The 23,541-nt window shown below is 40.4% G+C and overlaps 1 protein-coding gene across 4 annotated transcripts in view; it reads right to left on the bottom strand.

Moving 5' to 3' along the window:
* The window catches only part of akap6 (A kinase (PRKA) anchor protein 6), a 248,945-nt gene that overhangs the window by 182,662 nt on the left and 42,742 nt on the right, over positions 1-23,541 (bottom strand). For all 4 annotated transcript variants that reach the window (XR_014871151.1, XM_085143172.1, XM_085143170.1 and 1 more), the window contains exons 2-6: positions 21,650-21,948; positions 21,302-21,473; positions 2,150-2,259; positions 1,533-1,674; positions 653-1,300 (exon numbers count right to left, since the gene is read on the bottom strand). Coding sequence is in view for 3 of the 4 variants with exons in the window: in XM_085143172.1 (XP_084999298.1) it covers positions 653-1,300; positions 1,533-1,674; positions 2,150-2,259; positions 21,302-21,473; positions 21,650-21,885 (1,308 nt within the window). In the remaining variant the exon portion in view is untranslated. The remainder of the gene's footprint in view (positions 1-652; positions 1,301-1,532; positions 1,675-2,149; positions 2,260-21,301; positions 21,474-21,649; positions 21,949-23,541) is intronic.

The following is a 23,541-nucleotide window of genomic DNA, read 5'->3' as shown; positions in this document are numbered from 1 at the left end:
CTGTCTCCTCAGGTTATGAGGCTACCTCTGTGTCACGGCGATAGTCGTGACGCCAGCTGGAGTCCATTGTTTTATTACAAGACCCATCTGTGGATGCAGCCATCAACAACTCACTGCAACTCACTAACATTCTACAGTTTACCGCTGAGGCAGCAAACAAGGATGCCTACTGCTGTGTAGGCGGTGGGTTTTTGTATTTTGCTGCAGGTATACTATATTTGTGACATTCTCAATGTTCCCCAAGAAGCAAACACGTCTCCTGAGCTATTAAAATATCTGGTCTTTATGTTCTGCTATTAGCCAGTATTACTTCAAATAAATCCTCCGTGAATTGTGAAAGTTTTAAATTAGTTGTGTTTTCCTTAAATGCAAATTTATATCCAGCTGTATCTGTGTAAAGATTAGTTACATTAACTATTTATTGCTTGTTGGTGCAATATTTTCTTGCGAAAGTTAAGCGTCCTGGCTGAAGTTTTTACTGTTTTGTTTTTATTTTTCAGAAATTGAACAAATGGTTTTCTTTGGTAAATCTTCAGTACGTGTAATTTTCACAATAGGTAAAAATGTCTCTGTTGCAGTTCGGGATTTATGCTCATTTCATTTATAAATGTTGTTACTGAAGTGAAAAAACAAAGGACAAAGGAGGACAAACCTGCAGGCTCTCGCAGGACTGTGAAACATTTTCCGGATAAACGGAGTCCAGTTCCAACCAGAACTTGGGGCGGTCTGGAGGAGAGGCGGAGATGAGAGACGGGGTGCTTCGGCTCAGCTCAGACTGGAACTGGATCCCTGAGACTGGGCTAACCTTCTCCGAACCTCCCACTGAGTCCTCCTCCCTGGATGCTCCATCTAGGAACATAGCAGCTCTCTTGGGAAGTGATGGTTGTGTGGGTGACACTTCGGTGCTGTGGAACTCACCCTGCAGGGGGCGCTTCGCACTTTCATTGTGGTTAGGCATGCCACATTGCATTGTGGGCAAAATAGATGACGAAGGGTTATGGTTTGTTGAGTCACTGGGAGAAGAGAGTTCCGGTAAACTGTTATGGATTTTGTGGTTTGACAGATGGGGATCTCCACTTTCCTCAGATCCTGGTTCCTGGTTTGGGTCTTGGGTTTGGTTGATTTCCTTTAGGGTGTCCTCACTATTAGACTCTGCTACCCGGACCTCAGGTTCATCACTGGGACTGTAGTCACTCAACTCAAAGGCAGTGATGCCACAGTCCAGAGAGAAGTAGTCTTGGCTGCAGCGGATAGTCAGCTGACCACAATCGTCTACCTCTGTCAGAGCGTCCAGGCGGGTCTAGATGAAGAAATAACCACTTTAATGTATCAGACACTATCACTGTGAAAGAACAAGGAAATATAACAAATGTATTTATTTCTTCTTAGTGTGATTCCAAACACAGTCAGTCTGTTTGACTGAATTCACTGAGATCTCACTGATAGAGGCAACTTTTGGAGCTGAGAAATACTTGATTTAAAAATAAAAGAGCGTCTAAAACATGAGATTTGTTCGTCTGTGTGTCTGATACCTGGTGCTGGTCCTGGCTGAAGGCCTGCAGGATGTCAGTCTGGCGGGTGTAGTTTCCGTTGGAGTCCTGCAGGCTCTGCAGCAGACGTTCTTTCAGGACCAGAACCGAGACTCTCAGCTGGTGCCACAGCAGCTGCACCGTCCTAAACCACAAGAGGTACAAAGTTTACCGATAGCTCGTGTGCATCGTTATTTCTTATGAAACCCGATGACTATGAAAGAAGCTGTTTTTAAGATTCTTACATTTCTGCTTTGCATCATTAATGTTTTAGACCATTACTCAAAACATGCAATGTCATTTCTTCAGGGTTACACTGTAACATTTTGTAGTAACAGTGTACTTTACATACATAGATATTAAATACTTTCCCACCACTTCATCTTTCTCAGATTTTTGCTTGTGAGCTGTTGTAATAAAAGGGCACCCATTATTAATTAATAGTAGGTCTTAGATATATGAACAGAATGAGCAACTGGGCGTTAAAAACAGCTATATCCATTACTCTACTCTTTTTAACCCAGTACCTACATAATAGAGTTATTACATTGTAACTCTTACAATTATACTGTATACTGTGTGCTGAAATTTAAAGTATGTCTCATCTTGTGGAGACCAACCTGATGTCAACAATGATGTTAACAGAGTAGGACAGTAGTTTCAGGGAGAACTCCGTCTCCAGCAGGGCGTGAATCTGCTCCACATGATCTGAGATGTCCTCACAGATGTCCTATAGTCACACAAACAAGAGAAAAAATCATGAAACATCAGAAAAGTGATCAAATAATAAGCATACAAACACATATACAAGCCATACCTGACCCCAGTTACTCTAGTATCTATAAATCTAGAGGCACTATAGAACAAAAAAATCTGCTGAGTGCTACTGCTGAAAAAGCAGAACTGGTAAGGATGTCATATTTCCCCTTTTAACCATGAGTCAGTTCCATGAGGGACCAGTTCCATGTTTGTGTGCAAAAACATGGAAAACTCGTGTTTCGGGGAGTAACATCGGCTCTATATCACACTTGCTGTTAACTGAGATTGGTGAACTAAATTCAGAAGCTGTAAACCGGCTCAGATGCACAAAGACAGACAGACGGACTCCGGGCTAAAATAACATCAGCTGTCACAGACTTTTATAACTGAAGTTTAGTGATGTGATGAACATGCAAATTGCCCACTTGTGTATCTCAACAATGCAGTGCTTCCTAAATTCTGCCTCAAAAGCATAAACACTTCAGTTTTTGTAAAATGTGTGTGTTTGTAGCTAGAGGTGGTGTTTCGGAAGTACATTGGGATAATCATTGTAATTACAAAAAACAACATGATCTAATTAAAGCACTGTTTAAGACCATTAAACACTGAGCACGTTGTGAAAAAGCGGCACGAAATTCTAGATTTTTCAGCTCCAAACTTGTCGTGTAACATTTCTATACACTAAATGTGTTGTTCTGAAAATGTATCCTCAAAAAACAAACCGTGAAAAAATGAAGTTGACATCAAGCAGTGATTAATTCCTAAACAAGAGAAGGAATAAAAGGAGATTTTGGGTTATGAGACGATAGCAGCAGGAAGAATTTCACGGTTCGAGCCACGACTTGAAGCTGTGTCACGGCTGCTTTCGTACATATGTCAGGATGTCAGTGGGGCAGTTCGAGCTCTTGTGGGCAGATTTGGGACAACTTCTGAGGAGCCAGAGAATTTATTCCAGAGAACCGACACACCTGGAACAGCGTCTCGCTGTGTGTCTGAGGTAAGATACAATTATTTTACTATTTCCATCTCATTAGATGTTCAGAAGTGATGTGTGTTTTAAACTACAATCCCCTTGTTGCCAAATGAGGTGATCTGATCTGTTTATTCAAATGCAAAAATCAGAAATTCAAGCTTCATTCTAGAAAAGAATTGCCACAAATTTATCCAACAAAATTACACGATCGGTGAGTGAGAACTGAAAAATATCTATGTCCGCTGTATAGAGATCTTAAGACCTTTTATTAAGCTACATACAAAGATGTACTGATTCAGGAACTTATTAAGTCTTGTTATTTTTTTAATTTTTAACTGTAAAATGTTTCTATTGATCCCTTCTGAAAGTGCAAAACTTTCCTCACAGCTCAGCCTGTACTGCACTGCTGTTTTAAATGCACATTAAGTATAATGACTTTTAAACTGTGAGTATTTTTAGCACCTTTCCAAACTACCTCCTGACAGCATGTGCAAGCAGTTTTATGTACTTTTATTAAAGTTTTATATTTTCTTGCCATCTAACTCTGTTGTCACTGCTTTGCAGAAAGGAAACCGGTGCGCACTAAAATTAGATGACCTTTTTAGAAAGCAGGTGACCTTGTTTTGAACCCACTGCGGCTACTTTACATCCACCTCAGGCCGCTGAGTCACTGTGTTGCTCCATGGTGACCTCTCTGAACAACACAACACCTCCTGCTCTGCTACAGCCTGGATTAGGACACCGCTCGGCATGTGAGAATGTAGGTCACACACGCTGCCAGCTTGGCTCACGCTAGTTTGGCTAACAGTGTGACCTGCTTAGCAGTGTTCCAAAATAAATCTGTATCTACTGTATGTGGGGTGAAGTGCCGCTGCATCAGGATTCCAGCTTGTGGTCAGTGTGAACACGAATGCTCAAACGCAGAGTGCGGAGGACAGAGACTTTCATGTGGCCTGTATGACTGCAGAGTTTAGTATGCAGGTGTTGAACAGTGCTGACGTTTTAGTGGACTTGTCGGTTTTCTGGCTCCAGCTGACCAAATGTGAGCCGATTCTGGCCCACATGTGTCTGTCAGATTTACTCTGACATGAGCGGCACACGAGCCAGCTTTCAGTCCATTTGTATCATTCAAGTCCAGCATGAGTCTGGAAACCAGTCAGGCTGTAGTTAGCAGTTGCTGTTGGGCTAACTGATCAAAAAAACAAAAATCTAACATCTTACTGGCCAACTAGTTTTATAGTACAGTAAGTCTAAACTTCACTAACTAGGCCGTGGGGCTGATTGTGCATTTGCATGCTCAATTCTGATCTTAGGTTCTTGATTTCTAATGCAGACATAAAATTACTGGCAACTGCCAGTGATGCACCTCAGCCTCATAGTAGATGCACCTATGGTATATATTTAAAACTCCCAGGTGATGTTCAGAAAACTCACCATATAACCTTGACATTTGAGGTCACCGGGATTCAAACTCATCCAAGATTTTTAGTAAATCTGCCTAAGGTCTGAATTTCAAAAACCTATATTGCCTTATTCTCAAGTTATCGCATTCACAAAGTTGGGTGTCCACCTGCAGGGTGGGGTGATGACAATACCCCATCAGCTCTTTACGGCTGAGAGATAAAAATGCATCCATGACGACCTTATTGATAATCACGTCCTTCTCAATCAGGACATCTGAATTCAAATGTGCGTATGTCCTCGCACACGTCTCTGCCACTCTTGACTTCCTCTTACGATACCACAGTTCCTCTCTTGGCACCCTAAAATATGCTTTCTCTAGCTCCATAAAAACACAGTGGAACACCTTCTGACCTTGACTGTACTTCTCCACCAACACTGAAAGCAACCATTGCATCTGCAATGCTCTTTTTCGGCATGAAACTTGAAAACATGAAACAATTCTTTCCAGTATCATCATCATCAACTTTATCCCTCTGTAGTTACAACAGATCTGCAAATCATCCTTGTTCTTGAAAATTGGTACCAGCGCACTTCTTCTTCATTCCTCCTCTCATTCTGCAAGATTAAACAATCTGTCCCCTGCATTTTCTCCTAGACATTTCCATACTTCCACAGGAATGTCTCCTGGACCAAGTGCGATTCCGCTCTTCATGCTCTTCATAGCTTCCCTCAGCGCCTCCTTACCAATCCTATGCACTTTTTGATTTACTTACTTCCTTCACCTGTTCTCCTCTCAATTTTTCTTCATTTATGAGCTCCTCGTAGTATTCTTTTCACCTTCTCAACACACGGCGTCCACTTGTTAGTTCCATCTCTAACCTCCCAAGCCTACTCCGCTGGATCTCTCTGCCTAGTGATTCAATGCAAGTCTTTTCCTTCGCCACTTCTCTCTTTGGTGTAAGCCTAGCCTTTCTTCATCTCCCTGACTATTCCCCTTTTTCTTTCCTAGCCACTTCCTTTGAATACTTCCTTGTTTCTCTTCATTCCATCCCTTCTTGGCCTTGTTTCCTTGTCTCCTTGTCCTCTTTCTCTTTACACCAATCACCTTCTTAGCAGTGTCCGTCAGCACTACAGCTGTACTTTCCCGATCATCTGGTAACTCTTCCTATCCTCTTTGAACTCTACATTACATTTTTCTTCTTCACCTTCCACCTTGTCTCTGCCCTCACTTACATCCTATTCTTGAAAATCATCTCACAGACTACCATCTGCTACATTCCCCCCCTTCAACCACCTTGGAGCCTCCTATCTCGTTCCCACAGCACCCGCATAAGATGTATTCCACCCTGAAATATGTTCAAGAATTACACGGATGCAAGAAATCTGCAGTAAGCTCCATAAATGCAGTATACACTAATTCTCCAAGTAAAACCTCAAAACATCCACAATCCCTCACTGCTCACACAATGTTCTTGAACCCTTAGTTAACACACACACAGCAAGTTTCGTCATCAAAGCGCTGTCATGTCACTTTAAAACACTGGTGAAAATGTCACTAGCTTCAATAATTCACCCATAGCTTTCAAATGCTAATACACATACACACACATCACAGCGCTCAGCAGAGGGCCCATCATACCAAATTAACACAGAGTCTGCATCTAGGATCTGAAGTCATTTGTTAGAAGATCCTGAATCCAGGCAGAGTACCAGCAGCTAATGAGACCCCGCCAAGGGTGTGCAGATATATTCACAACGACAGCGTGTCTACATCAGTCTATAGTTTTCTGTCCTGTGACCTCTTGCCATTAAAAATGTATAAATAAATGATAATATCTATCCTTTAATGATCTCTGTAAACAGAAATCTGCATTTGAAAATGGAAGATTTTGAATAGAGGTAGTGTTTTATAGTCTGAGTTGACCAAGCACCTTCTGTTTTCAAGCTTTCAAACAAGCTGTGTGAAGACTAAGGGAGGAGCTGTATTTTCTGAAATGCCTTTTCCAAACCATTGGTTATTGTCTCAGCATGGTCTGCCTTTTTCTTCTCTTTTTTAATCCATCTGCATTTCTAAGCAAGATATTCTCACGTAATCAGATATTTTGGCCAAACAACTCTCAGCTAGAAAAACTGCCTAGTTTCCCCTCAGCCTAAGGCTAGGTTTACAGATGGATCTCTGAAATGTGCTGCAATTTTATAATATTTTTGATGAAAACCTAAATGTGAAAATAAAAGGAAAACTGGTTAAAGCTACTTATTGTGAATTCATGTGTTTAAAAATAGTTGCATGGGTAAAGCTAGCACGAAGCATTGGGAAAGTGGCCCTCTGATACACACTCCCTCACAAAGAGTAAACAAGAACAAACTTCTGATTAGCTTTGTTGTGCTGGAGATGGCTCTTCGAGAGTAACAGACTGACTTGGGACACTTAACTAAGTAGCTTTTATTATAGATTGTTAAGATGCTGTAAACGTAATGTTTGCCACGACGCACATTAAGTTTATTTTTGCTGATATAGATACAGTGTTGCAGCGTTTTCTTGTTTCTTATTGCCAGGGGGTCCTACACTAAAACTTTCTCTGCCTCCTGGTGGTAAAAGTTTTGACTCACTTTCCCAAACGGTCATCTAAAAAATAAGGAAGGAGTCTAAATATTTGGGGGTTATCTTGGAAAAACTACAACAATTACTACAAGCTATTCTTCAGCAAAACTGATACAAAACCAACTGCTGACAACAGTTAGCTAATAATTCCGACCTTGCTCTGTTTAACAGCACTTGGGAAACACTTTTTAAAAAAATGAAATTTAATCATTCTGTCCCCATATGTATAAGAAGAAGAAGAAAGCTCAGTCTGCTTGTATTTGCCGATGAGATGTAATCCCAGAGGTGAAAGTCATGACAGCTAAAGGAGCACAAACAGCAGGAGCAGCTGAATTAGTGTGCAGGCTTTTCTGCTCTGCGCTGAAACTAATTATGAAATCATATGTCCACGCTCTGTTTTTCTGACAGTTTATAGCTGAGTGGGACGACCTATTTTTTTAACTATGCATATGACAGCTTTGCACGGCAAGTCTTAAACAAAAAATGGAGTTTCAATCAAATTTTAATGTCCTTTTTCTATTTGCAGAAATAGAAAATTGATTCCAATTATATGCGTTAGCCACATTTCCCAGCTCTAGGCCAGATCTACGTTATGTGACATATTGTTCCACACCGAGGAAACAGAAGGATTCACAACTCATAACTGTAAAAACAACACAGAGAACTGGATGAAAGATTCACTGTTCATTGGATTGACAGGTGATTAACATTGAACAGCTTGTTTACGCATTGCCAGTGCCTACATAAACTTCACAGTAATACATTAATGTATGCCTGCTAACTTTGGATTTCTGCGTGTGTTTAAAGTATACATTTACTTCAACATCTTTATTTATAAAGAACTCCTGCATCACTATAATAGACAATCATTCGATCACAGAAACACGCACACACTGCACAGTTTTTCATGCACTCGAGTCACGTAGAGTCAAGACATGACCTGTCAATCACAGAGTCCATACATCCAGCAGGGTTTCTAATTGCCTAAAATCAATCTGAAGCAAGTCGACTTGGGCTTCAGCTCTAATCCTTGCTCATCCTCATCACCGCAGACATCAAGGGCTTCAGATTGGCCGCGTTCAAACTGCATGCGACAGCTCGGCCTCATCCGCACCCATTCGATCTAATAACCTTCAACTCCTTCACTTCAGCCCATCAGCGCAGCATGTTTTACCTTGGAGATCAAATACCGTGTGCTCCTTCTCCCCCTGGAGTATTCAAATTAAGCCGCTTCAAAGAAGGCCTAGACCCGCTGCTGCGATACAAAGACTTGTTACAGTAATTTTTTCAAAGTGGTAGCTTCTGCAAAAAGACTCCAAACTCTGCCTTTTTTTTTTGTCTGAGGCTGGAACTCTGCAGCGGTGTCTCTGCTGCTGGACATTTAAAAAACTTGAACTCTGCTGGAGGCAAAGAGCATCAATCAAAGTCCTCTGCAAAAAATGCTTCATTTCACACGAGTGTCTTGTGAAGGAGGCAAAGAAAAAGTAGCAAAATGTAACAGAACTAAGTATCTGAGTAATAAGTTTATACATGAGCCAAATGGCACATCAGTCAATAGCAGATGTACAGGTGACATTACTGTGATTCTTTTGTCCAATGAGCACAGATTTGAACTTAGGCAAAAACAAAACTGACTGACTTTATTATCAAAACCACTGATAAAGATATAATAATTATACTGAGATGTGGCAAAAAGTAGTGTTGCCTTAAAACCTTAAAATCCAGGGATGTCAAACTCGTTTTACATCGCGGGTCACGTCCAGGGAATTTCTTCTTTCTGTCAGTATAAGGAAATTTAACCACACATTGAATCTCTGGGATATTTTAATATAAGAAAAAGAAATGCAATTTCAACAATATATATCAGTTTTTCTACACGATTTAAAAAAAAATCATAAGAATTAAATCTGTAATGTTACAGACACTGTAACTGTCCAACAGAATTTATCATTTTAAATTACTGTCCTTTAACTTTATCATGGAAATTTTTGTAAATTGACAGAATATCTTTATTCCTTCTTCTCTTATTGTGACTGTACAAATCAAGGAACAAGGAACTTTCTGTTATTTATTTGTTTAGCTATCTATATCTATCTATTACTTATTTATTTCTATTTATTATTTATTGTTGTTTACTTATGAAAATAAAGTCTAAATAAAGTCTATTTTCTTCTTCAGTGTCCTGAAGATGTACAGGGGCCAGATTGGAATCTCTGGCAGATCAATTTTGGGCCCCGGGCCTTAGGTTTGACACCTCTGGTTTAATCCCAGAGACAAGAGCTGAAAGCCAGCACTAAAGGTTCCTCTGCTGGCCACTTAAGGCTGGCTTCAAATACGAGTCAGTTCCCATAAGAGCATTAAAAAGTAGGTTTACAGCCTGGTATAACAGTTCGAGCCTCTTTTAACAGTCCTTTCATAATCACTGCATGGTGGGCGCATTTATTTCTAACTCATTGATATGGATACTTGTCAGGCTTACAGTTACAGGTATAATGACCGACCGCTGCCAGGCATCTGCCATGTCTGACATAACCATCAACTCAAGTCATTGAACTGGACCGCTCCATCACATTTGAGCTGTTGGTGCCTTTATGGACCAGTTTAGTGTAATTACCTGACAAACAGCATGATCGGCTCTGTTGTACAAACAGTCCAAGAACTTAATGCTTCAGTTTTTGTTGAGTGGAATTCTGGCAATTTACTAATCTGTCAATAATCACATGCCTGTGTCTGTCGAACTGCAGAAATAAATACTTTCCAAATGTTGCTTATTTATAATGTAAGAATTTAAAGTTAATTACAACTGCAGGAAGCTTTCCAATAAGGACATACTTGAGTTTTACTTAATAAAAAATTCATCAGATAAAACTAGGATTACAGGCCAAGACTGCGTTCGGTTTACGGCTATCATTCGGGCAAGAATGATTCACATTTAAAGCAGTTAACACCGTGCCCTTACCTTACAGGCTTTTTTCAGGTCGTTTTTTCTGATTCCTTGGTATAAATACCCAAAACACCAAGAGTAATAAACAGTATAACTGCACAGAGCACTAAAACACACTGCAGCACCAATATGTGAAATGGTGAGCGTATGACACTCGAGTAGTGTGAGTGTGTTTGTGTGCTGACCTGCTTCTTGAGTGGGAGTGTTGGTGAGAGGAGAGGAGGGGTGACAACAGTTGCAGAGGTTATTTTAGGCCTAACCCCATTCACACACACACACACACACACACACATATATTATATACTCTCTAAATCCTCGTCTGTCTCCTCTCACTCCACACTAAACCTTCATTTTTAGCTTAGCACTTTCTAAGCACGCAGGCCTGTGACTGTAAATAACAACTGAGTGGTTTTTATCTTAGCACAACATTTGTTTCAGACATGAACTCCTTTCATTGGTAATTTAATATTCATCTCATGCTTCAGTAAATCTCAGTCACTTTACACTTAAGCCTTGACAGCAGTGTTGTGTCAGGTAGCTAGTAAAAACTCTCACCATTCACACTGGTTCCTCCAGATACAGCAATCGTAATTTAACATGAAGGCAATTAAGATCTTAATGTGAAAAGCAAACATTGGTACATTAAATAAACTGTATTTTTGCTCGATTCTTCCTGGATAGCACGCTGTCTGCAATACATAACTCAATATCCTGTATAAGCTTTTCCTTTCACAAAGAAAAGCTCATAAACCATAACTTTGTCTCTCTCTCTCTCACACACACACACACACACACACACACTTTCTTCACCTGCGTTCTGAAGAGGGGGAGGACAGGGTGACAGAGAGAGCAAGAATGAGGGAGAAGTAAAGATTAAGCTCATTTGCTGTTTTAAAAAAATGTGTTTCATCATTAAAATAATAACACATGTCCAACTGCAGAGGTGGGCTTTTATTTTGAACTGACAGGTGGTAGTGGGCACGGGTCAGGTCAGATGTCCAAATGTCCATTTTACCTTTCCAATCAAAAGAGACCTTTTTTGTCACAGCAAAGCAGAACACCGTACACAAACAGCAGCAAAACTTCTAAAACTACCCCTGCCCACCTCCTCTTGAGGAAATGTGTTCATCATTCAGGATGAAAACCAGCATTTGGAATTTATTGCTCCAACCTCAAGACTTCCAACCACCTATGTGGCCCACTGATTATTTCTACCTGCACACTCCAACCTGAAAGTGCAATGTTATGTGATGAAAGCTGGCCACTGACAGGCAGGGGTCACAGTTCAGCCACGTGAAATATGATTCCTGGGGTAGAAGTCAAGAGGTCCTTGTCTCAGAAAAGTAAATGTACTCCAAGATGCTGAGGTCATTTGACCCAACACGCTGTAATTTTCTTGTGGTAAAAGCTCGGATATGAAAGTTTCAAGTTTGTGTTTTTTTGTATGAGGATAAATTTCTGAAGATTGGGATCTTAAATGTACCCTCATTAAACTGATATTGTGGAAATATAAAGGTCTTGGTTAGAACTAATGCCATTTAAGTTTGAGCGGCTCAGTTCCTCTACTGCCTCATTTCTTCGTTCCTTACTCCCTCTTCTCCTTTGCCTTAATAGCCACGCATGTTGAAAAGAGATTCCAAAATTCCTGGCGTAGCTGTGACGGTGACATCAGCAGACAGAAATACCACGACAGCTGGGAGACAGCAGGCTGGACTCTGCTGCCTCTGGGCTGTGTTCAAATAAAACTCTGTGGGACACACAGATCACATTTGCTGTAGCAAAACCTGATCATGTTCCAGAGCTGGACAACAGTGCGCACAGTTTTAACAAGTGGGTGCTGTTCTCTCAAAGAAAATGTATTTTCTCCTGAAGGAGTGGAAGATTAATGCGGAAATAACTCCCAACATGCTTTTATTTTCTAATGAGTCTGTTCTCCACCAATCCCAGGTCACACAGACTGTGTAGAGAAAAGCTTAGTTATTAGCAGGTCAGGAAAGCGATTCCGCTCCCTGAAGACCAACACAGAGAGACTGAGGAGGAGCTTCTTCCCGCAGGCGATACAGTCTCTCAATCACACCACCACACAGTACTGACCCACACATATAGTTCTTACACACACACTGGACATTCTGGACATTGTTTTCATTTCATCACTTAATCACTTTAAGCATATTTGCACTGCACAAGACACTTAATAATGTGGATTGCACAACACTGGACATTATATTCCTCATTTCCATTTAATACTTGTACAGCTGCTGTTATTGTGTATATATATATTTATATTTCTCATACATTCTTATATATTTTTATACTGTGTATTGTGTATTTTGCTGTACAGTTATTTTATTTTCAACTTTAATTTTTATTTTGAAATTATATAAATATATAATTTTTATATTTTATCTTATTCTTTCCCAGTTAAATTTACCCTTCATTCTAATTTGTGTTGTCCAGTTATTTCATTTTTAACTTTAATTTTTATATTTTATTTTTTTTTATTCCATCCATCCATCCATCCACTTCCACTTATCCTTTTCAGGGTCGCGGGGGGCGCTGGAGCCTATCCCAGCTGTCATAGGGCGAGAGGCGGGGTCCACCCTGGACAGGTCGCCAGTCTGTCGCAGGGCCAACACACAGAGACAGACAACCATTCACACATTCACACCTAGTGGCAATTTGGATTAACCAATTAACCTATCCCCACTAACTGCATGTCTTTGGACGGTGGGAGGAAGCCGGAGTACCCGGAGGGAACCCACGCAAACATGGGGAGAACATGCAAACTCCACACAGAAAGACCCCGGCCTGATGTTGGAATTGAACTCAGGACCTTCTTGCTGTGCGGCAACAGGGCTAACCACCGTGCCACTGTGCTGCCCTTATTTCATTCCTTCCTAGTTAAATTTGCCCTTTTTAATTTTCATATTTATTTCCTATCTTACTCATAGCCTTTCCTTTTTTCTTTAGGTCACGAGCAGTTGTGTAAGCATTTCACTGCATATCGTACTGTGTATGACTGTGTATGTGACAAATAAAATTTGAATTTGAATTTGAATTTTAGCACGTTACCCTCGCCAGGAGTGGTCAGCCAACAAAGCCAACATAGCAAAAAATATGAAGATAATTATTTGGGAATGGTGAAGTCATGTGGAAAGTCTTCTCAGAAGAGTGGGAGCTGTTATGATTCACCATCAATTTAGGATGTGGACATGATCAGCAAACTCAACATTAAAAAACAGCAAATAGGGAGAGGTAATAGTTCATCAAGCTCCCGTACAGTAGGTGAAACAACATGAATTAAGAAAACCGTGTACACAATGAATCAGCGGCCATGGGTGCTTTCCGTGCATGAAAACAAACCAGATAACATTACCTCATTGTATCTGAAGGAAGATTATGTCCCAAAGAAATATATCGGACTCCTCCCACATTGTGCACTGTCCTTATCTGCACACTGTAGTGAAGATAACTCGAACACGTCTGCATTGTGGAGTTAATAGAAGGTAAGCGATGAGAAGAAAAATAAAGGAGACAACAAGCACGTCCCCAGCAAATGTAAGACCCCACACAAAGCGAGCCTTGCTACTCGCGCCGGCAGGAGACGGAAACAACAACACAAAACCACCGAAGAAGTGAGAGGAAATGTGAGACAAGCAGCAGGCGGTAAAAACAAACATCGGTCCTGATAACTGCAAAATTTGTCACTCTATCACCTTCTACCTGTCACCAGATCACAGAAGCAGTCTGCACAACTCAGAAAAACACATAAGAGCCGGCTGACAGATTCAGGCCTCACATATTGCAGGTACAGTTTTTAAAATCACTTGGCTGTAATTTGCACGGTAGAAATGTTGCAATGCTCGTTAAATATTCATGTGATTTGTGTCATTTGAAACAGTTAGTGCCAAATGTAAGTACTGTGTTTGACCGGGAAAAGAAGTGAGACTAACAGATTTCAACATGCTTTTCTAAGACGATGTAAAGAAATTGTAAAGACCTGTGTAAAAGTTTTTGTCTGCAAAGCCAGACATTATAAAGTTTCCTAAAGATGACCGAATCACTAAAAGCACTGATGCATCTGTCTCTAACAATCAAACATGTGCGCACAGGAAAAATTCTTGGGTGTGTATGTTGTACTGTGCAGCAGCCTCTGCCTCTCAGAGCAGTCCAGGACATTCTCCATGCAGCTGTTACACAGCGCCTGCAGCATGATGCTAAGAATGGCTAAGAGGCTGGCATACCAACACACACACACACACACACACACAGTGGTTGCATCACTATAATCGTGTCCTACAGTCGCTCTGTTGCAAGGTCAGGTTATAGAAAAATGCCCTGCAGGCAAACGCATTATAAATATGATAAGGGGAGGGGGGCAGAGAGCGAGAGCAAAGGAAGGAGAGAATAAAAGAAAGAAACAAAGTGAGAAAAGAGCAGCGAGGACACGATGAAGAAGGAGACAGAACACCAGAGGCATGAATACAATTTCAAACAGCAGTCTGGCGATCTGTCCACTTCCATCTCCCGCTCTGTCGCTGAGCCTGACACCCACCAGCGCCATGTCTGCAATTAAGTCAAAGTTCAACCAACTCCAGCCTAATGCTCAGTATAGGATACAATGCAGGAGCTCATTCTCAAAATACCGATATCAGTAGCTGATAATATATGCATATAAAGCCTTAAGTGCAATTATTTGCAGGCTAGTAGCCGAGCTGAACCGCTTAATACAAACCTGGAGTGAGGCTGGGGTGGCCAGGCTGTGTTGTAAGATTTGGAGATTTTTCAGAATTACACTTCAAAGAGTTAAATCGGAAGATTAACATTACTCTCGTGTGCAAATTTGGGCCTGTGTAAGAAGCAGCAGTCACGATGTAGTTAGCGTAACGTAGCTGGAAGGAAGGTCAACCATAGCCTGGTTCTAACTATTTCCACCGAAGCTTACCAATTAACAGGTTTTTTGTGAGTTTTGCACATCAGTAGTAATTGAAATACTACGTCACAAAATAAACTGGTTAAAACTTTTAAAAACAATACTCAAAGTTTAGGGGTTCAAAAGAAATTAGACACAACCATCTGCAGGCAATTTATAAGCTTTAATAATAACTTAAACACACAGCTAGCAGTTTATTTGCCACGTGTCCAAATTCAAGATTTCTATCACTCTTCTTAAAAAAACAGATCTGCATCTCTGAATGAAATAAATCAGATACAGCATGTTCTTGACTAGCTTTGGAAGTACTGATGAGTGCATGTCTGTATTATTTATTTAGATGGAGCTTGCCAGATACTTTAATCCTGTCATCTAAGTAGTTTCCATGACCATTAGCATTTATGGACATGTGACTGTAGAACAAATCAGGGAGAAAAATAAGGTAAAAAAGAAAAACTTTTTTTATTATTGTTGTAATTGCTGATTATATTATACTGTTAGCATCTGTAATCGTATCTGAAGTCAGGTATGGTTAAGCAGCATTTTATACATTTCTTTCTTTCCCAACAAAACCATTTTACTAAAATGCTGTCAGAATCAGCAGTGTGATTGGCTCTGTCTCTTGCTGTAATAAAGACAAATGACCACTAGATGGAGCCGACAACCAGGGAATGAGAGCCAGTAAACCTGTTCAGTGGTGGTCGTCTGTTTTCTGCTTCAGTGCTGCAGTAAGAACTATAAAGCAGCCACCTTAAGAGATCAGTGGTACGTTATGATGACAAAATAAAATTTAGCTATTGTTTGACAAAAGATTTCCTTTATGTTCATTTTATTTTAATTTATGCTGAAGTATTGACTTGAAAGTTTCAAGGTCCGGTACAATGTCTCCGTGCTAATAATTTTACTCTTTATTGACTTTTTTTTACCTTCAGCTGCAACATGAAATGAATCAACAGCAACTGAGGGGTTGGGAGATAAAAGTTTAAGGCGATTCATTGTAGAATAAATTTTTGTTTTCTGTGTTTCTCTGCACTGTTTTGATTTGATTCACTAAATGCTGCTGCTCACTGACGGATTCAGGCTGCTGAGCTTTTCTGCAGGCTGTAGCTCAGACGTGACACAAACATGAACTGACGGAGGCGTCAGAACGCACACACCAACAAAAACAGAAGGAGCCGCATCTGTTTTTCCTTTGCAGCTCTGACTGCACAGAAACATCTCAGCTGTTTTTGTTTGGCGCTTTAACCTCTCCGTGCTTCTTTATTGTTTTTGCTGTTTTTCAGCACGGCTCCTGACAAATACGCCAAATCTCAACAAACTGTGGACAAAAGACTAATGGCAACACTAACAACCTACAATATTTTTATTATTTATCTTTCTTTATGACTTTCCTCACGTATTTCTCAGACATTTTTGCAGTCGTTGTATAGTCAGAGTGTCACTTTAAAGACAGACTTTGAAAATCTTGCCTTTGCTGACCTCCAGTGGTGCATCACGTCACTGTGATGCTGGGATTAACAGATGAACAAAAATAGAGCTTTTCGGCCTGATGCTAAGATACTCTAAAATAATGTCAATAGCAGGATTTGTTGTTTGTGGCTCTGCTGAGAAATCAAGACTCATTAGTAGCTAATAAATGACATACAGCCAGAGTGACATCATTTACCCACAGAACAAAGCCAGAGTTGTAACTGTGTCACACACACACAGTCGTCTCTGTGGGTCTGACCGAGTCATTTCCCAGCACTGATAGTGATGTAATCTTTACAACAAACAGACTCGGCACACGCTGTCAGATGTGCGGTGCTTCTGTGTGTCTTTTATCTTTCTGGAGGGTGACAAACGAGCAGAAGTGAAAAGGAAAGAATACAACTTCTGGTTCTTGCGTATTTAAGAGGGTTGTTTAAGGCTCCATGTGTTTTTAGTGTGAAGTCAGAGTATGTATGCAGTATGCAGTATTGATGAGGTGGCTGTTGTTTAGATCAGTGTTTCCCAACCACTGTGCTGCGACACGTAGGTGTGCCGTGGAAGATTTTCTGGTTCCACCTGATTAGTAATCTAAATGACCGGTGTGAGTAAAGGGCAGAACAATTACATTGTCCTCCACTAGAGGGCAGTGCAAATAACTGCTCTGATTAAATGGGTTGCTAACTGCCAGTAAAACAGAAGAAGAAATTAGATAATAGTCTTGCTGTGAGTGAGACAAAAAGTAGTCAATCTGACCTGGGTCCCTGAGAAAATTCAGCTCAAAAGCAAAAAAGTGTATACTTGGGACAAACCAAGCTAATTCCGCTATGCCCGGTGCTATATAACTAGTATATGATACATTCATTTAAAGAGGATGAGAGAAAAAACAGATTATTTGATGAGTTTTTCTTAAGCAAAACTACATCTATGTGTTTGATGAGGGAGGTTTACATAGATCAGTGTTTTTCAGGTATGTAAATAAAAAATGAAACAAATATACGCCACGCAATTAAACATACATATATATATATATATATATATATATATATATATATATATATATATATATATATATATATATATATATATATATATATTTGCAATGAGAGTTAATTCCCTGAGTTTCTTTAGTTACTTCCTGTTTTATATCGCTAGCCTCTTGTCTTGTGTGTATATTATATTTAGCTTTACATCATTCTCCCTAATTAGTTTCAGCTATGCCCCAAACATCCTCCTGTGTGTGTTTAAGCATCTGTCCTTCATGTTGCGTCAGAGAGTTTGTGACTTCTCCCTCCTGGTTCCCAGCTCCTGTGTTTGGATCATGTTGTATCCTGATCTTTTCTGTTGGATATTTGCACCACTTTTGTTTTGAACTCTATTAAAAGCCAGTTCTATAGTTTCATTTGTCCGCATTATGATACACAGGATAAAATGTGTGTTTTAATAGGATTCTAAAAACTGGTTCCTTCAGTGCAATAAAAGCAAGGATTCGGAAGCTTCCAGAAAAATGTGTGCAGTTAAAAATGTTAAGAGACAACATGCATCTATAGTTGTGTGTGAATGTGCAGTCATGGCAGGGAGTGACTCAGCTACAGACCAAGCTCTCTGGCAGGAAATAAAAAATATCCCTCGCTCTCCCTCCCTCACATCCAGTCTGAAGCCTCAGAGCGACTCTGGGTTGAGTCCTGCAGCTGTTACTGGAAACATCGCTGCTGCTTCTGCCACTGCTGCTATGTTCTATTTAGAGAACCCATACAACAAAAATGATGCAGAGAAGAGGAGGCTAACACACCAAAGACTGAGCAAGCAGTACCAGCGGCTTGAAGGAGAGGAAGCATCTGAGTCAGTGAAATTTAAAATAATCTCATCAATAAAAGATAATCCACCTCAACTACATCTAAGCAGATTAAAACTCCGTCTACATGAATGAATGAGTGTGAAGGGATGCCCTGACAAACACGTGTCTATGTTTGAAGGTTGAGCTCCTGGAACAGCCTATGTCTGGCTCTCACTTACATAATACCAGAACTATCAAATAGATGTTCAGGAAGTCCCGTGTGACAGATTTCAGTGAGATTCAACTGGGCTGGGATGGATGAAGAGTTTCTTTAAAAATAGAGGAAATATAATCTATCCAGCTTGATTTTTAAAATTATTACAAAATTCCCACCACTTAAGTTGATGTTTCAAATGTATAATTTTGTCTAACTAAAAGTTCAAAACCTGCAGATTTTTTGGTAACTTTGTAAAAAGATGAATACTTTATTTATCCCATTTATTGAAAATTCTTTTATTTTATGATTCTGAAATTAGGCTCCAGCACTGGTTAACAAAATGCATGGATGGAAATGTAAAAAAAATAAAAATTACTGTGGGGGGGGGGGGGGGAAGTGAAACTGCTCTAGTGTCCCTGGGGATTGTTTACTCATGGGTGTGGAGTAATGTACTAGGCTGTTGTTATGAAGGAGCAGCCAAGGCTGAAGGCAATGGTTTCGATTTACCAGTCAGTTTATATCTAACCTTCAAACATTTTAGCAGCTAAAACGAGTTTCCTCTGTAGGGTTACAGAGTTCAAGAGCTCAAACATCGAGAGGGACTACAGTTGCTGCTCCTCTCCACTGATCTATCTGTGCAATATGTGGTCAGAATCAAGAGAAAAAGAGTGCCAGCAGTCATTTCCCAAAAAGTGCAGTTTCTGTCAAAGCTGTGGAAGGATTTAAACTGTTCCAGCCAGACATCATTAATTCAAGCAATCAAAAATAAACAACATATTTCCTTCTTCTTACATAAATACTGATGTATAATACAGAGTAAGACCGACGGCTGGTGCTGCAGAATCTGACGAATCTGGGGAGTGGCTGGACATAAATAAATGAACAGTCAGTAACTGAGTGAAAGCCAGTTATTACATAACATCCAGACCACGAAGAAAGGAAGGGCATCATGGGAAATTCACCACCTGGATCAGCTGAGGTTCTGCACGTGTGCATGTATGCTACGCTATGCTACTGCCTTTGAATGCACCATGGTTACGCAGAGAGAGACAGTACGCGCTGACTCTAACGTTCCTGCACTGACACAAATATATACATTTCTATTTCATTCAGAACGCTTAACAACATATTCAGGAACTTTCAAGTTAATACTGAAATTAAGCCTCAACTCTGATAACACCATGTACGAACATCTAAGTTACTTTTGGTTGCTCACTTATTCACAGTTTCTCCACAGCAGGTAGCTCAACATGTCTGATTTGGACTCTTTAAGCCAGATGCACTTCCTGGCACAACCCCAAAGAAATATACCCTTCCTTAGATCAAATCTGAGATCTTTCACTTGTAGGGCAGACTTGTAAACCACTAGTGTACACTATGGACAGTGTTGGGAAGGTTACTTTTAAAATGTATTCCATTACAGACTACAGAATACATGCCCCAAAATGTATTCTGTAACGTATTCCGTTACGTTACTCAATGAGAGTAACGTATTCTGAATACTTTGGATTACTTAATATATTATCATGCTGTTTACAACTACATGAATGTACTATTGCTGTGATTTATTACTGTTACTGAAGGTCCGCGGCTCTGAACCGTAGTAAAGGACCTCTGGCTAATACGGTGGGTTCTGTGTCGGCTCGTAGCCGAAAACTAGCTTTACTTTGTTGTCTGGGTCAACTTTGCTAGCTAGAGACAGAGAGAGGCGTTGAAAGGCTGCTCCAACAGAACTTATTGTTTTTGGAGGAAAACACGAACACGGTGTACAGTCGAGTCTTAATAGCTTACTTACAACTGGGCTCGTCAGACACTCTTCTTGGCTGCAGTGGTTATTATTATATTTACATGCTTCCAGCTCCCGTTTTTGCTCGATGACAGCTCGTACTTTTCCTTTTTCTCCCTCCCTCGCTCACAGACACATAACGTGTATGGCAGTCCATTCTCCCTGCAGCACGGACTACACTGCCTATGATGCTACATTCTTTAGAGCTATGCCTGTAGCATTCTGCCTATTAGCTTAGCACAACAACAACAAAAAGGCCTCTCTCACCCAGGAAACACGCAGAGAGAGCGTCACCCTGTAACCATGGCAACCGTAACACTGCCGCCTGGAACAACAGAACATAGCTGTCAAACAAAACCCAAACAGTCCTGACCCGCGACAATATGAAACAGGGAAGTACCGCTGCTGTATCCATTTATTTCAACAAAGTAACTGTATTCTAAATACCAGCTTTTTAAACGGTAACTGTAACGGAATACAGTTACTCATATTTTGTATTTTAAATACGTAACGGCGGTACATGTATTCCGTTACTCCCCAACACTGACTATGGAGGCACTAATATCAGAACCTACCACTAAAATCTAAATGTCAGTAATAGGTGCAAAGGGAGTGTCAAGGAGCTAAAAGGACATGAGGTTCAGATGACAGCATGTGTGAAACAACAGCTGCAAGTTAACATCTAAACATCTTTTAAAACTGAAGCTAATCGGAGATCAGCTTACTAAGTAGCAGCCAATGAAGGATTTTATTTAATCTTAATCCCACACCACACAAACTGTCATCTCCAGCATCACAAAAGATGCTACAGACTCAATGTTGATGTTGATTCTCATCGAGCAATTCTAAATTCAACAGATGTCAAAGCCTTTTCTGTTTCCATCAAACAGAAATAAACAGGCATTCCTACCTTGAGTTGCACTAAGTGGACGTCCACGTGCCGGTTGTTGCTGTCTTGCCCCACAGAGTGTGTGAGCTGCGTCACTCTGTCACTGGTTGCTCTCAGCCACTTCTCAATCTCTGGTAGGTGTAGGACGACCTTCCAGTCGGCTCCAGTGTGGAGAGGCGGAGGTTTCTTTGACCTGAAGAAAAACACACGCCGCACAAGACAGACAACCTCAACAATACAGACTTATAGCACTGCTACAGAATGACCTCGTGATCTTTTCCACAGACTTACTTAGACCTTAAGAAATAGTGTATAACATGAGAGAAAACACATGAATTGTTATGATCATCACTCTGGCTAGTTTTATACCTCCGGGAGTTGTCTTGTCCCATGTGAGGTCCTTCAGTGAGGCTTCCCTGGCTGGGGCCTGGGCCCGGTGAGGAAGAGCCATCCTTCGACTGATGCTCCAGGCCGAGAGGGGGAACAGTGATAGCAGCAAGTGAGCTCGAGGTGCTGGGGTCCAGGTTCGGGGTGACAGGAGTGACAGAGGTGAGCATCGGCGAGGCTGGCTCAGGGGCCACCGGTGAGAGAGCTACGACACTCATGGTGTTGGAGAGAGGGGAGGTACACAATTTCTAATGTGGGTTCACAGGACTCACTGAATAACACTGGAGAGAGAAGAACAGAGAGTATATAAAGGTCAATAAAAGCATCGAGATTCAGAAGAAGAACAAAAACGAAGGCTAAGGGACTGACAACAAACACTGCATCCACAACAGACACTAAAATAGCACAGTGGGCAGAAAAACTAATACTCAAAAATTTGAAAACAATAAGACAGGTGTTAATTAACAGGGCTGCACCATCAAGGACACTAAATTCCTTTGTAATACTATATTTATATTTAAAAACATTTAAAAGGCAGAAATGTTTTTCTTGACTGAATATATATTAAAAACGGATCATTTTTAGTGAAAAATATCTTCAGACCATCATATATGAATGTTAATATTTTTCTAAAATTATATCAAAGTAATTCCTTGTTGGTGGTGTTTTTAAAAGTTATGTTTGACTTTATGATTTTCTGTGTCGTTTCTGGGATGCTTAGGACTCATATTGCACTGCTGGAAATAGTTTATTTTGATGCATATGCTGCTTTTTTGCAAATTTGCATTATAATATTTATTTTCGTTTTTTCTGCAGTATATAAAAATTGGTGTATTTCAAAAATAAAACAATGAATGCACTCAAAATAAATTTCCTGTGGTCGGAAACTATTTTGTGCAACTTTTTTGTATTTACAGTTTTGAGGGATAAGCCTCTTAAATTTCTCTAACTAGAAATATATGTTAAAAAAACAAAAACGATTTTCTATATTTTTGTAGTTTATTGCACTTTTTTGCAATTTATGTAATTACTATGCACTTGATGCAGACATATTATTAAAATCTAGGCTGTAATGGTTGTATTGATGTATAGCAACTTGAAATGCTCCCACAAATGGCTCCACAGCATGTAAAAATATAATATAAGCTCTGGCGGACTTGGTTCTATGGTAGGTCTTAAAGGGTTAAAGCTAGGTGGGAAGCTGAGATTGGCACTCAAATTTCAGAGGAGACCTGGGAAGAGGTGTTCGGTGAATTCCATCTTGTGACTAATTCAGGGCTGTGGAGAGAATTTAAAGATGGTCATAAGATGTATATCAGAACCCCAGAGATGACTCCTAAAATGAACCCTACAACCCCTGACACCTGTTGGCGAAATTGTGGTACTCACTTAGGAACCCATTCACACATATTCTGGTCATGCCCCAAAATCTGCTCATTTTGGAATGACATATTTAAAGCCCTGAATACAGTCTTCCAACAACCACTAACAAAGAACCAACAGTTCGCCATTTCAGGGGTTTTACAAAAGGGTTTTATAGGAAACAATAAAAAGTATCTCTTAAGAATCTTGCTTACAGCAGCACTAAAGTGTATCACCATTACACGGCTAAATCTTGACCCACCTTCATATAATATGTGGATTGATAAGGGTATGATATGGGGCGATCGTGGCTCAAGAGTTGGGCGTTCGTCTTGTAATCAGAAGGTTGCCGGTTCAAGCCCCGGCTTGGACAGTCTTGGTCGTTGTGTCCTTGGGCAAGACACTTCACCCGTTGCCTACTGGTGGTGGTCAGAGGGCCCGGTGGCGCCAGTGTCCGGCAGCCTCGCCTCTGTCAGTGCGCCCCACGGTGGCTGTGGCTACAATGTAGCTTG

This window comes from Neolamprologus multifasciatus, chromosome 19 (assembly GCF_963576455.1).
Source record: "Neolamprologus multifasciatus chromosome 19, fNeoMul1.2, whole genome shotgun sequence".
NCBI lineage: Eukaryota > Metazoa > Chordata > Actinopteri > Cichliformes > Cichlidae > Neolamprologus > Neolamprologus multifasciatus.
This window is presented reverse-complemented; position numbering and strand designations above follow the sequence as displayed.